We start from the raw sequence: 16,769 nt of genomic DNA on the forward strand, positions 1-16,769 counted from the left end.
GACATGGGACTCTGAACATGTGTAATCTGGCTGACAGATGGCAAGTCATAGAGGTGTGATTTATGATACAGCACAGTTACTGAACAACCTTCTCTGGTTGTCAGGAGACAATTCTCTCCAGCACTGTGGTTGGTGTTCCAATTGATGGCTTTTCCCGCGTGTCCCCTCGGTGTGCAGGGATTGCCACGGAGCCTTGGCAAGTCCCCTTGGGGTGCAGGCACTGCCACAGAGCCTTGGCAGGTGCCAGCTAGGTCTGCCAAGCCCTGACCATGCCAATACTGAGCTGCTGCAGAGATGCTGCTTCTGCTGGAGGGCTGGGCAGGTGAGTCCGGATCCTGCCCGGCTGGACCTGGAGCAGTACCACGCAGTGGCAGGGCTGGGGGGGCAGTGCTGGCCTTGTCCCCATCCCACAGCTGCCATGAAGCTGACTCAAGGTGACAGTGGCTCCCTGGGGCTGCCTGTTGCCCAGAGCAGCACTTGTGGTGCTGAGTGTGTGGTACTGGTGGGGGAAGGCAGAGAAGTCTTCAGTGAAGCACACAAAGGGATGGATGCTGCCAACCACAGGGAAACTGTTTCACCTGCACAGCGTCTTCATGCCTCAGTTTCCCTTAAAATCCCTAATGCTGACCTTTCTCAAGGGATAGAGGCATCTATTAGTGTTTGGAAAGTGCTTGGGAAGCAGAAGGGTGGTCCTGGCAGCATCCCCCATGTTAGAGGCTCAACACCACAAAGCCCAGACCTGGGCACAATGCCCAGAGCTGTGGGAGCATCCCCACCCTGGGAGCATCCTGACCCTGGGAGCACCTTGATCCTAGGGAATGGGAGTAGCCCCAGCAGAGGAGCTCAGGGGAGCTGACCACAAACAGGGCCTCGGTGGGGCGAGGGGAGAGGGGCAGAGCAGGCTGCAGTCACGGCAGAGCAGGTATGATTCATTCCCCCTTCTGCAGCACAGTTTATGTAAAGCAGCTCTGTATAAATAGCCAGATGATCTGTAATGTGCTCCTGGCTTCTAATTAGTGATGCTTCTGCTGGAGCTTTTGGGGCTGGCAGAGGTGAGAGGAGGCTGGTTCATGGCTGGATGAGTTGCTGACAGCTCTCAAGGGGGAGGTGCCAGCCTATCAGAGCCCTCATGGCTGTCTCCTCTCACGGGGCTATGAGCAGCTGGAGGTGGTGGCTGGCAGGCTGGAAGGTTGCTCTGGGGGGTGAAAGCAGCACCCTAAAGTTCTTGGTCAACTTCTGGCTTGTATGTGGCCTGGCTTGCCTGTCCTGTGTCAGGCAGATCTAGGCAGCACATGCCCTGGGCATCCATCACCTTTCTCCCTGTGCCTTCCCTTTGATGCCATGATTAGGGAGTCACAGCAAGGCCACATGTTCCTGAGCTTCCAGGTGGCTTCTCCAGCCCTGCCAGCACACCTGACCCAAGGACTAACTCTCCTTCATCCTCAGCCCTGTTGCCCTCTTTTCCCCCACCAGCTCTTCTTGGCAGATGCTGTTGGCTCTGTCCAACTTGAAGGATGCAGTGGCTGCTCCCTCCCTGCTCGGGCAGGTGGATAGATCCAGGTAAACCTCCTGAGTGTGTCATTGTCCCAGTGGTGGTCATTGCAAGAGGCACATACTGGCACCACAGAGGCACTTGTTTGTCATGGGGGTTGCTGCCTTCTTGAATCCATGCAGGGGGGTTGGGATTTCCCAGCACCTCATTCCTGCTGGGGACCAATTTGGGAGGGGTGGCTGTAATGGTGCAGGGAGTGTGGTGAGGATGGGGCAAGTGCAACAAACAGGGCAGCGTTCTCCAGGCAGTCCCCAAATCTCATGAGGTCAACACCCCCAGCATCCCTTCAGCTGGAGCTGCAGGGTGGCAGGAGCCTCTCCTGGGTGGGTGAAAAGCGGGCAGGAACAGTCAAATGGCACCAAGGAGGTGCTATAGGAACCCAACAGCACCTGTTCCCAGCACCCAGCCCCATTCCTGGGGGTCAGTCCTGCTCACCCTGGGGTCCACACCATGCCAGTGCTGCAGAGCATTGGCTCCAGGCCCGCCCCTCACCCTTCCACAAGCGGGGTTCTTATCCATGGCAGCTGAGCTCTGATACCACATCAAGGGAGAGCGAGGTGCTGGGCACAGTGTTGGTGCTGGGCACAGTGTTGGTGCTGGGCACAGTGTTGGTGCTGGGCTCTGCTCCTTGGGCTCCCACATCGCTCCTCTTCATCGCCTCTTCCTCCGGGTGCGAGCGGAGGAAAGCTGGGGTTTGGGTTTCTTGCTGGGTTTCTTTTAAGGCAAACCTCATCCTTTACATCAAAGTAGGATTTCTTCTCAAGAATGTAAAGAATGACCCTGGAAGGTCTGAGCGGCTCTTTGCCGGCAGTGACTGCAGAGACAAGAGCCCTCTCCAGAAAGCTGTCTCCACCCTATCCCCAGCAACAGCAATTCATAAGCTGAAAAATAAATCAATAACCAGAGTTAATGAATTGAAGATGTCTGTGTTTAAAATGTATCAGGGAAAAAACTGTTAGCTGGCTGGGGCTGGCTTAATTATTGTGAGGAAAGGCAGGGAGCTCTCAGTTCTGAGAAATACCTTTGCTTTTTCTTTCTTTTTTTGGAGGTATTTGGTTTGGTTTAAGGAGAGGAAAGGAAGAAGGAGAGAGAGAAGAGAAGGAGAGGGAGAGGGAGAGGAAAGGAGGTTTCTGCAAGGCAGGTGCCTCCTGAGCAAACCTCAGTGCCAGTTCTCTGCCACTGGGCTTGGAGACAGTGCAGATGTGCCTTGGAACATCAGCTCTCCTCTGGAGAGGGCTGGAGTGGAGAGGGGTGTGCAGCATGTTCCCAGAGCCTGCAGATGCTCTTTTCCCAGGTCCCAGGAATGTCTGGGACATCCCACCTGGTGGGAAGGGGCTTTATTAGCACAGATGGGTCCTTCAGTTGAACCCATTTGCTCCCACACATTTCTGTTTTCTCCTCTGACACCTCTCCAGTGTGAGCTGGTTTCTGTGTCAGTCCTCCTCAGGGAAGCTGTCCCAGTGTCTGGGAGCCCCAGCTGGGAGGCCACAGGGGCTCCAGGGTTTCTCTGAAGGAGTGTGTGGCCAAGGCAGGGGTTAGTTTTGATTCTCTCCACCAACATATCGCTGGCTGTTTCTCCAGCATTGCCCATCATCAGTTGGAGTCTGAGCAGGAATGCAAAGCCTGGGGAGGTGATTTTGCTGCAGAGGGAGCAGGACCTGGTGCTCTCAACCTGCCAGGCTGCACCTTCAGTTGGCAAACATGGGTCTGTGCTGGTCCTGTCCTGCTCAAAGAATGCTAAACCTGCTTCTCTTCTGCTTCCCTGTACCACTGACCCTCTGGGAGCCCCCTCCTTTCAGTGCTGAGCATCTCCACAGATGTGCCACTAGGAGCTGGGCACTTCAGTGCCATTAACGCCTCTCCTCTCCCCTCCCCAGGTCGGAGAGCAGCCTCGCTAGGTTTGCCCACCGCTTGTCGGTGAAGCAGAAGCAGGAGAAGAGAAGGAAAGCTGAGTATGCCTCGGCCGAGCTGTCTGCATTCCGGCCCAGGTCTCTGAGCATTGAATGGTAAGAGCTGCAGGACAGGGCTGGGGTAAGGAGCTCCTGCCTCTCCAGTCCCCCTCCTGTCCCCTTTCCTCGCTGCTGCATCTCTCTGTCCCTGTGGAAGCCATGTCCCATGGGACAACACCCCTTCAAACCCCTCCACCTGCTGCAGAGGCTGCCCCAGGGTATCCCCCCAGAGCATCCCCCTTGCCCCAGTGCAGGGAGCAGTGAGGAGCCCCAGGGGCTCTTTCCTTGGGAGGTTGAAGGAGACCCCACAAACTGAACCATGAGAGTCTTTCAGGGCTCACGTGGGTGTTGGAACTGTGTGTGTGCTGGGGCACATGAGCACATAACCTCTGGCAAACATCACCACTGGTGCTTGCCTTGCCTTCCCTTCCTTCCCTTCTCAAACCTTCCCATACCTTCCCAAACCTTCCCTTCCCATACCTTCCCAAACCTTCCCTTCCCAAACCTTCCCAAACCTTCCCAAACCTTCCCTTCTCAAACCTTCCTTTCCCAAACCTTCCTTTCCCTATCCTGGGTTTCTGAGCTCTGATGCAATAGTCTTGGAAGCAGATCACAGTCAGCCTTCCCAGTGTTAGAGGTGACCTGCTAAGGAGATTTAAAAGAGCTGGGAATTGCATTGCTTTCTGCTTCCTTAGATGGATAAAGGAGGGTAAAACTTAAAAAAAAAAAAAAAGAAGGAAAAAGGAATAAAAAAAGAAATGCTTAGAAATTGCAAGAATGTCAAGTTTGGTTTTCATTTTCCCTGCTTTTTTTGGAGATCTTTCTGGTATCTATTGTATGTTCTACCACTTCAGTGTGAGGTTGTGGGACCCTCCTCAAAGGCTTCCTTTATCTGTGAGGTTTGTTGGGCATCAAAGCTCACTAGGTATTAATGAGCCAGACAAAGAATTCAGGATATCTGGGGACAGACTGCTTCTTCCTTCACTTGCACAACTTTCTTTCCTTTGCTAAGACGGTGTTATCAGGAAACCTGGTCTGCAATTACTCTCCATCTCCCAAATAGACAAATATGTGAATTTGTAGTGTAGCAAATAGGAAAACAAGCAAAGAACTCATTAAAAACAATCAAAGTTTGTCTTTATTCATAACAAACAAGCATGAGAAGTCAGCAAATCTCCTTCCTCCCTTTAAATGTCTCTTTGAAGCCCTCGGATCCCAGTTTAGCCCTGACAGGGGATATTTGTGGTACATTTTCCCTCGCTCCATAGCATTTTCCTGGGGGAAACCATCTGTCTTGTGTTTGGCAAAGCACCTTGTGCAGCAGCAACTCGCAGCAGCGGGAGATGATGCTCTTTTAGAGGCATTTTGTAAACCAGCTTGGAAATGAGCTCTGGGTGAAGAGGGATGGCCTTTGCTTTTGGTTTTCCATGTGCCATCACTGGAGCTGGAGGCTGCAAGGCCTGAGAGATGGACCCAATGTCCCTGTTCCTGCAGGGACACAGGCACGGGTGGCCCAGCCAGGGATGATACCCAGGCTGCAGCTGCGGGTTTTATCTGTGGCTGGAGACACCTTGAGCTGGATCAGACATCCAACCTGGCAACCAGGCTCGGGTGGGTCAGGGTGCTGGGGTTCAGGTGCCATCAGGGCACAGAGGAGGGGGCACCATGACAAGGAGGGGACCCTGCCACCGCCCGCTCCCAACCATCTCAGCGTGCTTCTTCCTCCTCCTTTCCTCCTTGCCGTGGTTAAGCAGACACCCAGGAGCAGTCTTAGCTGAGTTGTTACAGTGCAGGAATTTTGTTCCCAAAGAGTAGCTGTAGCACCTGCACAGGAATCCTGGAGTGCTGCTGCTCCACAGGGCATCCTGCACCTCCAGCCGTGCCTGTGCCTGGCCCACATGTGCGCACGTTTCCTTGGCAAGGCAATTCAGAGGCTTTTTTCAGCCTCCTCTGCAGCCAAGACCTCCAAAGGGATCCCCTGGCCTTTTCCCTGGTGTGAACAGCTTTTCTCCGTGTTCCCTGTATGTCACCAGGGATCTGTGCCCATCACAGTGGGATCAGCATCCTCAGATAGTCTCTCCAAACCATCCTGGGCTGTGGCGGATGGAAAACATGGCTCACCCCCTGGCCAATCTACAGGTGACTCATTTGTCTTCCAGAGCAAATACTTGCATCAAATTTGTCTGTATTTATAACCCAGGGCCACCACTGCATCCTTTCCCTTACCTCTGTGCAGAGGTGAGCATCCACACTGTGCATGATGGGTTCAGCTCACCCCACATGGGCTGGAGGGCCATGGAAAAGCGATGGACCATTTTTTCCCAAATCAGCAGCTCCTGAGTATCCTGCCTATCATAACCCCAAGGCCTGAAGGCAAGGGAGGGCTCCTCAACCTGCTGTTACCTATTGCCAAGGAGGAGGTAGAGAAGCCAAACATCTTCAGTTCCCTTTGCTTTGTGTCAGTCTGGAGCGGCAATTAGTGTTTCCTGCTTGAAATTCCTTCCAAAGCATCCACACACAGGGCAAACTGAGCCAGTTTTCCAGTGTCCCAGTTATTCAGGTGCTCAGGTAGGGCTGGATGGAGCCAAGGTAGCAGAGAAGGAGCTGTTCAGTGTCACAGTGGCTGCCTGAGCACAACCAGGTAGGATGGGACAGAGATGCCTTCAGCTCCCCTTACCCTTTTCCCAGTCCCTGGGGACACCTTGGGCCAGAGTCCCTGTGCCAGGGAATGCAGTTTATTTGCTGCCACAATAAAGGAGGTGCTGGATGTCCTGTGCTGCCTACCCAAAAGCTCAGGGCTGCTCCCATGGCAGTTCTCACAGTCCGTGTGTCCATCAAAGCACATCTCCCTGGTTGGGCCACGCTGATGGGTCGTGTTCCCCCTGGGCACAAGGCAGGCTTTATTCCTATGACACATGTTCATGTGCTGCACCAGGCGAGCGGAGCACGGTCCTGCTCCTCAGCTCGGCCGGCAGCGAGCGAAGCCTCGTTAGTTCCACTTATTAAAAACAAAATTGCTGGGGGGAAGGGAGAGAAGGCAGAGGAAAAAGTGAAGTATTGAGAAAACACTTCTTTCATTCATATGTTGTTTACTGAAATAAATACTTCATTATTAGGCTTTTTTAGGGTGTTTTTTTTAAAGCCAGCCCCACAAAGTCCCCAGTGTTCAGGCTATGAATGTGCCCGATCACCTCAGCCCATTGCTCCCGTGAGCCGCTGTCCTGCTGCTGGGAGGTGCCTGGAGAGAAGCATTGCAGAGATCTTTCCCAGTCTTGGGGGAGAAACCTGGGGGCTGCACATGTCTGGTTTTGTCCAGGTTTGCTGATTCCCTTCTCCTTGTCTTAGCTGGATGGTCTGTGCCAGGGCTCGCAGGGCGTGCTGCAAATGAGGCAAAATCTGCTAACTGAGACAAGGAAGGGTTTGGGGGTCTGGTTGATTAAAGCTCTGCTTTCTGCTAGTCTGGAATCCTAATCTAGCTCCCAAGCCTAAACAGCACAAGACTACTCTTGAGTTGAAGCCCATCGCCTTCTGCTGTTGGGGTGAAGAAGGTGAAAGCTGGTGACTCCTATGGAGACCTCACACTGCCCTATAGGCAAAACTCCAGCAATCCCCGTTCTCCCCACTTAGAGTGAACTGAGGCCTCCTCTCCTCTTGTGCCTGTCACCTGAGATGTGCTCCACGTTTATCTTCCCTCTTAAGCGAGGCTTAATCCAATAAAAGGACTGTGATCCCTGATTTGCTCCTGTGTGTGCAGAGCTGGGAGCCTCTGTTCCCTCTCACATCCTTCCAGCTCCGGTGCTCATCGGGAGTCTCAGCATTGGCAGGTTTGTTCTCTTGGCATCCTTTTCCTTCCCCACCTCTAGCCCTAGTTTTCCTTCTTCCATTTATTCCTCTGCTTGCCTTCCACCCACACTCCTTTCCTCATACTCAACCCTTGTTCAGCCTGATTTCTCTCTGTTTTCTTTTCCTTTGCTTACTGACTGTTTTTCCTATTTCGGCTCCTGGAGTTGTTCCTGTCAGACAGCCTCCCTGCAATCCACAGTCAGAATAGCCAATTCCCTCGGTGGCTCAGGAAAAATGCGGCGCATTCCTCTCTCCCCCATCCCGTTATCTCGGTTCTGCTCCTTGGCTACCCACCACAAGCGCCGAGGCCGCGCTGGCAGCCGCGTGTCTGGTGGTTGGCGACAGGCGGCCGCCTCGGGCTCAGCCCTGCCTGCAGCTTGTGTTCTTGCCTGAGCCCTGGCACGGTGCTGGATCCCAGCTCCTCGCTTCCCCGCTGCCGAGAACTGGGATGCGCAGGGATCTGCCCCCAGTGCAGAGCACGGAGGCCCAGCTGGAAGGTGCCAAGTGGGCAGAAGCCACCAGCTGCAGGAACCGCATTGGCACCATCTGGTTGGTAGAGGTGGCACACGCAGGTGCTGCTGTCCTCTGCCCTGTGCTTTGGGTTTGGTTGCAAGGCAAAAGTTTTATAAGGAAACTGTTTTCATGAAATTTGTTAAAAATTTCATAGTATAATATTTCCCCTTTAAGTGGTCCCACATGGTGTGGAAGTTCTCCCTGGATTGCTGGGCATGGAACCCACGCTCTGGAGGTACCTGGCACTGCTCAGTCTCCTGCCATTGCTGCAGTGGCAGATGTGGGTGAGCAGCATGGATGCCCTGCCCCCCCTCGCCTTCTGGACCCAAGTGCCGTGGTCCTGGTGGGACTGCAGGGCCTATGGGAGGTGCTGGATCCTTCTGACTCTGATCCAGTGTCTGGGAGAGCTGCTACTGCACAGCTCAGGTCCTGCAGCACTCCAAGGCCATCTGGGACTGTCCCCAGGACTGTCTGCATGACAATTGTCCCTTTGTCAGGGGCAGCCTGCACAAAGTGAATTGTCAGCAACTTTTGGGAGGCAAAGAGGAGCAGCACCATAGAGACAGTGGGCTCAGAGCTCCTCCAGGTTTCACAGCCCTGCTCGAGCTGTCTTACTCCAGAGAAGACGTCCTGGAGCCCTTTCTCTTCCCAGACCAGGAAGCTGTTAGCCTGAGCAGGGGAAAACGAGAAGGAAGATGAGGCCCTGAGCTTTTCAGTGGAAGAGGAGAGTGGCAGAGCTAGGGAGGTGTGGGGACATCTGGGAGCAAGGAAATGCTCTGGGCAGGCTGAGCTGTGGGCACCATGTTGGCAGCGGCTGCTGTGGGACAGCCAGCCTTGCTGAGAGCTTCACCTTCATCCTGGAGGTCCCACCATGGAGCTGGGGTGGAGCAGAGCCTTCCCCAACCCGGCTGTGCCGAGCACAGGTCCCGGCTGGGCTGGCGCGGTGTTGAAACGAAACGCGAGGCGCTTTGTCTCGACTGGGAGCGCTTTAAGCCCTCGCTCGGGAACAATGGCCAAGCTATGGGGTCATTTGTTCTGGTATTTCAGCAGCTCCTCATGATTTATGGGATGTTTTGTTCTGCTGCTTGTCTTAGCTTCCCCCTCTCCACCCTCCCCGTCTCCATCCCTTCTCCATTTCAGCTGCTCCTCCCCCCGCTGCCAATTCCCCTAATAGCTGTGGAGCCTCTGTGCCTTATGAAGTCATGGTATCTGTGACTTATTGAATTAGCCGGGTGGGAGCTGGACTTCCACACTGCACTGGGGGCTGCCGGGGTGCCCAGGCTCCCGGGGAGCCAGCCCACAGCAGGGCCCCTCACCCAGGGGCTCCGGGCAGCCTGAGCAGAATGCTGGAAAGTTCATTCACAGGCGATAATGTGGGCAAGAGGAGCGGCAGCCCCAGCGAACAAGGAGGGCTCTGTCTGCGGGCACCCCCTGGTCCAGGGCAGGATGGGGGCTTGGCTGCCTGTCCTGGGGCTACCATCCCTCCCTCTCCCTGTACACCTCTCCAGTGGACACCAGTTAGGGAGCCCCTGAGCTTTCGGTGTTTAACTGCACATGGGGTGATGTGGTGCAGAGCTTGGCCATATCCCCAGCAGCCTGGGAATGGCCATGGCCAGTGCCTCTGGATGTGCAGGGAGAGTAGGAGTTCACCCTCCCAGAGCTGGTGGGACAGTGATTCACCAGTGACTGTGATGGACATGCTGAAGGGGATGAGGAGGAGTGAGCCCTCCGAATACCTCCCAGACAGTCAGGTTAACCTTCAGGAAAGTATTGCAAAGGGATCATCTACTTGTGCATGATCACTTCTTATCCTCATTTCCTGAGTCACCTGCAGACAGACAGAGGCTTGAGGGCAACTGCTGGTCCTGGTGGGACTGATGTGGTGCTGCAGCCAGTCCTTAGCCCAGTCTTTAGCCTTTGCAGTGGCAGAGGAGCCATGGCCCATGCAGCTCTGCTTCACCCTGGCCAATGGGTGCAGATGGGGAAGGAGATCTTGTGCCTCCTGATGCCACAAGCCTCTGTCTGCCCAGCTTTCCTCCTCGTCTCAGGAGAGGCAGCTCAGCTTGTGATTCTGATGAGCCTGAAGAGGTTGGGAGCAGACTGAGGGCTGGACTGTGTGCTGCTGCAGGCTCTGGCTCCAGCAGGTCCAGGTCTCTTGTCTGCATTTGTTTCTCATGTCACTTCAGTGGGAAAAATTGAACCCTCTGGGAAAGAGACAGAAGGAAAATGTTCGGAGAAGGCTGATGTCCAGGTTCTCCTTGTCTGGGACCAGACCCCTCAGTCAGATCCCTTCCTCACTGAGAGCACAAGCAGCAAATAACATTTATTTAAAAGACAAGTATAAAGTATACCCTTTGCTGGTAGCTGGTACCTCCCAGCCCCAATAAGATTATTTCTCAGTCCATTACCCTCAGCACACTTTAATTTCTCTCCAATAGCCCAATTGCCTGATTGTTTTGTTTTATTGTCATCATCCCTCTGCCATTTCCCATGGCTGGGATCTGCAAAGCAGGGTGGATGCCTTGGTCCCTGCTGAAGAGTGTGGAGGATGCTCTTCATCTTGCAGGATCTCCACTGGTTCTTCTCCATGCCCGGAAGGGGCCAGTGAATTTCTACAGCAGGCAGCCCAAGTCTCATGGTTATACTGCAGGAGGGAACTGCAGAGGTGTTGCAATCCTTGGTATGAAAGGGAGATCCTTGGTATGAAAGGGAAATCTCATGGGTATCTGAATCTTAGTGTGAGTCAAGCCCTCCCAGATGGACCCATTGGATCCTCCACACCAGCTGGTATTCCCACCGAATCGTAGAATGGTTTGTGTTGAAAGGGACCTCAGAGCTCATACAGTGCCACCCCCTGTCATGGGCAGGGACACCTTCCACTAGCCCAGGTGCTCCAAGACCCGTCCAACCTGGCCTTGGACACTTCCAGGGATGGGGCAGCCACAGCTTCTCTGGGCAACCTGTGCCAGGGCCTCACCACCCTCACAGGGAAGAATTTCTTCTCAATATCCCATCTAACCCTGTCAGTGGGAAGCCATTTCCCCTTGTTCTATCACCACATGGTGTCAGTGCACTGGATTTGGAGGGTCTTAGCTCTCCCAGACCCCTTATCCGGCACACAAAAATACCTCAGTGTATTTATTTTAGTGGGAATATCAATAATAGTCCTGATTTCCTATTAGTGGTCAGGTCTTCAGACCTGCAGCTTTGAACCTGGCCTCTCCATGAGCTGGTTTGCACCTGGGGAAGGGCAGTGTGGAGGAGTCATGTCTGGAGCAGCTCCAGCAAGGCCAGCAGCCCACTCCAGCCTTGGGATGCCAGGCTGCACTTCCCTCCATCCCTGGGAGCAGAAGGGATCACTGGCCCTGTTGCTGATGCTGCTGGGGACACTGGTCAGGAGACACAGAAGCATGGACACATCCAGAGAGTCCTGACAGCTGGCGCTTCCAAGGTATTCCAGTACTTTTAATCCTTCCTTGTCCCTTTACTAGTGGCAGTCGCTGTTGGGCAGGTTTCCTCTGCTCTTAGATAGTTTCCCCTGGAAGAGACAATTCTGCCTGCCAGAGCTTCAGGAACCTCCTGTTTATCTTCCTGGAGAGTGTCTCTCAGTGCCAGGTCAACACTGGACCTCCTGGCTTGGCCACTGGCAGGCCGGGCAGCGCTCAGCGGGGAGGCCAAATGGGAGGCAGGAGTCAGCCCGGGACACTCGGGACACTGAGGACCAGGTCCTTGGATGTGTTGCGACCTTGTTCCACCTCTGCTGGAGTCTTCCTGCTCACTAACTCTTCCCCATCCCTCGTACCCACCTTTCCTCTGTGGGCTGACTTGCTTTTCGGGGAAGCTTGTGAGCCCAAGTGCCTGGTGGAGGTCAGAGAGGAAATTATGTTCCCTTCCACTCCTCACTTTCACATTTCCTCCCTTTGTCCTCAACACTGAACTGTTCATCCATTTACCCCAGCAGCTCCTTCCTCAGGGACATTCCTCTCCCTGTCCCACTTTGCTTTGTTACCTTTAGTTCACTGAAAAGAGAGAAAGTCAGACAGGGATGATCTTCTGCCACAAGGAACTGTTGGGCAACATAAAGGAGATTTTTCCATGTAGGCAGTGCCAGATAGTGCAGATCTGAGAGACTTTCCAATTTCAGGCCAGGAAAAGGCAAAGTTTCATGCCTTGCTTTGTCCAAAGTGGACACTTGGCAGCATCACCGTGAGAAACTGCTTATGGCGTTCACTCTGCCCGTGGTGCAGAGGTTCACCTGAGCTCCCTACAGGTCTGTTCAAAGTCTTCTTCCTATCCAAAAAGTGTCCCAACAGGGCCTGTCAGGGCTTATCAGGTAGTAACTGAGAGGCACATCTCCTACCTGAAGCCAGAGCAGGCTCCTTACTAATGGTTTCAGACAATCATGGAATGGGTTTCCTTTTGCCCATCCCTGCCCTGACTGGAGAGGTCCAAGTTCTCTTCAGGCTTCAGATCATAGAATCATGGAATGGTTTGCATTGAAAGGGGCTTTCAATATCATCTCTTTTCAATCCCCTGCCATGGGCAGGGACACCTTCCACTAGCCCAGGTGAATCCAAGCCCCATCCAACCTGGCCTTGGACACTTCCAGGGATGGGGCAGCCACAACTTCTTTGGGCAACCTATACCAGGGCCTCACCACCCCCACAGGGAAGGATTTCTTCCTAATACCCAACCTAAATCTGTCCTCCTTCAGCCTAAAAACATTCCTCCTTGTCCTTCATGCCTTTGCAAAAAAGTCCCTGTGCAGCTTTCCTGTAGGCCCTCTTTAGGCACTGGAAAGGGCTCTGAGGTCTCCCTAGAGCCTTCTCTCAGTCTATCTCTATACCAGAGAGGCTTCAGCCCTTGGATCATCTTCATGTCCTCCTCTGGAATCTTTCTAACAAACCTATGTCTTTCTTGTGTTGTGTTCTTGATTTGCTGTAAAAAGCTGTTGGTTTGGAGCTGTGGAAAATGAACATCTGACATTATGTAGCAGCATTTGTTAAGCAAGGCCAACAGAGCAGCTGCTGAGATGAGCAGAGTTCCAAGAAACATCTCTTCTTGGTGTTATCAGCATGGAGTCTGGCCCACTGCCCCCAGAGGAGCCATTGTCACCTTTCGTGGGACTCTGGCTTGTTGAGTTGATGGTTTCTGCACAAACCCTGCAGGTTTCAAAGCTCATGGTTGTTGCAGCCTCTGAGAAGGCAGGGATTGCAGGATGACTTGGCACTGTGGTTACACACCCCTTCCCCTGGTCTTGCTTCTCCTCTCCACCCCCAGGCTCCACATTTAAGCACTGAAGTGACCAGAACCCAAACTGAATTTTCAGAGCTTTGGAGCTTCACCCCTTGCAGAGCAGATTGGCCTGGGCTGGGGACAGGGATGAAGTGATGGCCTGGGCATGGGGTACCCGCTTCCCCTGCCCACTGAGCAACTGAGGGCAAGAGTTGGCCCTTCTCGTCCCTCGGATTCTCAGTCTTTAAAAGGAGCATGGCGATGTTAACCTCTTTTTTCAGGCACTTTGGCATTCCTGCCCATGGAGGGGTGTGCAAGTTTCGAGCTGGCTTCCCGCCAAGTCCCCGAAACTCGACAACAAGGACCTGCTTCCCAGAGAGGGAAGAGAAAATAAAACAACTTAAGCAGCCAAAGCTATAGCAAAAATATATATATATTTTACATGTGAGACAGATATATACAATGAGAATACTATACACCACAACTCCAGAAATCCCAAACAGCTCTCCAAAAAGGGAAGAGGGGGAGGGAGAAGGGAAAAGGACAAAAAGGGACAAAGACCAACCAAGTCAACCAGCCAACTGCAGGTAAATTAGCAAAATCTCACCACTTCCCTTTGAACAGGCAGGATGGCTGGACACGGCCCAGCACTCTCCCCTCACGTGTGGCAGATAACAGCAGTCGCTGTGGGCCTCAGCGCCAGATAAGCCAGACCGAGACAGGGACCCACCGTTCTCGACCCTCGCTGGGAAGGAAGAGCCCGAGGTCCCTCCTGCTGGCTTTATTTATACCTCAAGTTACATAAAGGAATAGCGTGGAATACCTCCATGATCACCTTCCTAGTTCCTTCCTGGTTACAAGCTGGTCTCCAGGAAGGCCTAGAGTGAAACCATCACAAGGGGGTTGGAAAAAGATGATCTTTCAGGTACCTTCCAATCCAACCCATTCCATTCCAGGATTTTATGATTCTGTGAGATCCACTGGTTCAGGAGCTACTGTTGCTCCAGGACACTTGACAAATGGGATCTTCTGCTGGCCAACTTGTTCCCCAGACTGAGGGATGAGATGTGGGCTTGGTCTGAGCTCAGGGCTGGCAGGTCAAGCTTTGCTGGTAGACTTTGTACATCTGGGATCACAATCTGGAGCTGGCAGCTTGTGTTGGCACTTCAGCCAAGAGCACCAAAGTTAAGGTTTCTGTGCTGTGAGCGGTGTCCTGCAAGATGGAACTTCTGCCCAGGGAGAAGGTACTAAAAAGGTGTCTTTGTTTTCATCTCCAAGTGATGTTCTTGTTCCTCAGCATCTTCACTGGGGAGGAGGAAGCAGTTGTTGTGGACAGAGGCAGTGGCAGGAGCAGAGGTGGGCAGACAACTCCTTCTAGTCTGGGGAGATCCAGGCAGGTATAACCTTAAACCAATTTCTTCTGGGTTTAAATGTCCCTGTGCACTGGGCCTTGAAGTGGGAGGGTGCTGTGTGCTGGATCCATCAGCCCCTGCAAGACTGGCCTGTGTCAAAGCACACAAGCCTTGAAGGAGAGACTCACCAGAGACTCACGGGGGGTCAGTCCCTGCTGCCTCGTGCCAGGGCCCAGCCGGGAGGGCAGAGACCCCCCCGAGGCTGGGCTGGGCTGTGGTGCCGGGAGGGACTGCCCTGCCTCCCGACCTGTCAGGAGCTGCAGCTGGGTGAAGGACTGGGTTAGCCGGTGCAGCTCATCTGAGGTCCAACCTGCACCTTGTCCCTGCCCGTGCTCCACCTCTTCTTCCATCCTCCCTGCTCCAAGCCGGGCTCCGGAGCCAAGTCCTGCCGTGCCACAGCCAAGCGGGTGCGTGAGGGCAGGAGAGCTGGGGCATCCTGTGCCCTGCAACACACCAGGATAAATCCTGGGCAGCAGGAAGCCTGCTTCTGGACACAGATAAGCTGCTGTGACATTTAGTCAGTGTTCCTGCTTTTCCTGTGTGCTCCCAGTGTCCTGTTGCTGTCCCAGTGGGGTCTGAGGGAAGCTCAGCTGTGAGCGTGCCCTTGGAGCTCCTTCAGCAAGGAGCTGAATATCCTGGCAGAGCACTTCCCTGATTGCTTTGCAAGGGGAAGATGGATGCTGCCAAGAGATCTCATCCTCCCAAGTGCAGTCCTGGCCCTGCTCTGCCCTGGTCATGGCAGGCAGGAAAGTTCTGCTTATGGAGCAGAGCTCCACTGGGATGAACTTCACATGAACTTGGGAAGTTTCTTTGGCTGTCTCCTTTCCTGACGATGCAGGTCAGGATCAGGATGCTGCATTGCACAGGCACCCAAGGCTACCTTCCTCATGCACTGACATGCTCAGTTCATCCTTCTGAAGCAGAGAGGCAGGTGCTGATCTCTGCTCTCTGTGACCAGCAACGGGACCCGAGGGAACAGCTGGAGCTGTGTCAGGGGAGGGTTAGGCTGGATTTTAGGAGAAGGTTCTTTCCCTAGAGGGGGACTGCATAGGGCACTGGTACAGGCTCCCCAGGGCAGTGGTCACAGCCCCAAGGCTGCCAGAGCTCAAGGAGTGTTTGGACAATGCTCTCAGGGCCATGGTGGGATTGTTGGGGTGTCTGGTGCCCTGATGCAGGGCCAAGAGTTGGACTTGTGATTTTTGTGGGTCCCTTCCAACTCTGGATACTTTATGATTCTATAACTCAGGGTGTCTGCTGCGTGAGCAGCCACTCTTCACCCCAGGTGGAACCCCCAGCAGATGGACAGAGCTGTCTCTGTCAGCACTGGGACTGTGCTGCCATAACTGCTGCTCTCCCTGGTCTCAGGGGCATGGTGGGCACCCCATTGCAGCACCAGGTCTTTAGTGACCTGCTCAGAGTCACCCAGGTGATCTGGGAGAGAGTTAAATCCCCCTGCCTTGTCCTGCTCCCACACTTTTCCTGTAGTTCACACTTGCTAGCTTTGCATGCATCCACACCAGGTTGTTTGGTCTGTCACTGGAAAAACTGGGATAATGGAGGAAGAGAGGCCCTCAGGGCTGGAGGCTTGTTGGCTCAGTAAATGTGAAGCTGTGATTGCAGCCTGAGCCACCCGTGTTAACACAGGGATGAGCTGTGGCATCCTAGGCCAGCAAGTGACAGGAAGCAGTGGGCACATAAAGGGGTTTTCTGGGTCCATGGGCATCTTGGTCTGGAGGAAAGTGTCTTGCAGCAGGCAGGAGAAGCAGGGGAGGAACATGCTGGGAAGAGCAGGGTGTCTGAGGAGCGTGAGGGTGTTTCCACCCTTTGTCTTGCTGTTCAGGGCATGATGAGGGGGAGGAGGGAGACAGCAGCACCCACCAAGTGGTAGGGCCACCAGCTCTGTAAGATGTTTCCCAGCCTCTTGCTGATGGAGGAGCCCAGCCTGGTTGTGTGTGGCTCAAAGTTCCTGCTCAGTGTAACTGTGTGAGCAGGGATCTTCCAGGTGCTTTAGGAGATCTCTGAGGTGCTAGGGTCAGAGCAGTCTCCTCTCACTCCCCACTGCTGCCTCCCATCTCCAGGGCCACCTCCACCCTTGCTCTTCCATGCTGCAGGGAAGTCATCCCTGGGTGCTGCATGGAGGGATGAGGAGGGCACCATGGATGGAACCAGCAGCCAGCCTTGGTAAGGCCGTATAACACTTCCCAGTGGAAGTTTCTTTGCTTTTACCTTTGCCAGGCTTTAACTGTTCGGGCTGGATTGTTCTGT

General features: G+C 53.9%; 1 protein-coding gene across 6 annotated transcripts in view; it reads left to right on the top strand.

Moving 5' to 3' along the window:
• Positions 1 to 16,769, top strand: part of LOC127467735 (ankyrin repeat and fibronectin type-III domain-containing protein 1-like) — a 192,410-nt gene that overhangs the window by 147,607 nt on the left and 28,034 nt on the right. For 3 of the 6 annotated variants that reach the window (XM_051780028.1, XM_051780057.1, XM_051780038.1), the window contains one exon: positions 3,430 to 3,558. The exons of 2 other annotated variants lie outside the window; for them this stretch is intronic. In XM_051780028.1, coding sequence (XP_051635988.1) covers positions 3,430 to 3,558 — 129 coding nt within the window. Of the gene's footprint in view, positions 1 to 1,473; positions 1,561 to 3,429; positions 3,559 to 16,769 lie in introns of all 6 variants that reach the window. One more of the 6 variants, XM_051780018.1, reaches the window with a different exon arrangement.

The sequence above is a fragment of the Manacus candei genome, unplaced genomic scaffold (genome assembly GCF_025592945.1).
Source record: "Manacus candei isolate 608988 ecotype Guabito, Panama unplaced genomic scaffold, ASM2559294v1 h1tg000002l, whole genome shotgun sequence".
Classification (NCBI taxonomy): Eukaryota; Metazoa; Chordata; class Aves; order Passeriformes; family Pipridae; genus Manacus; species Manacus candei.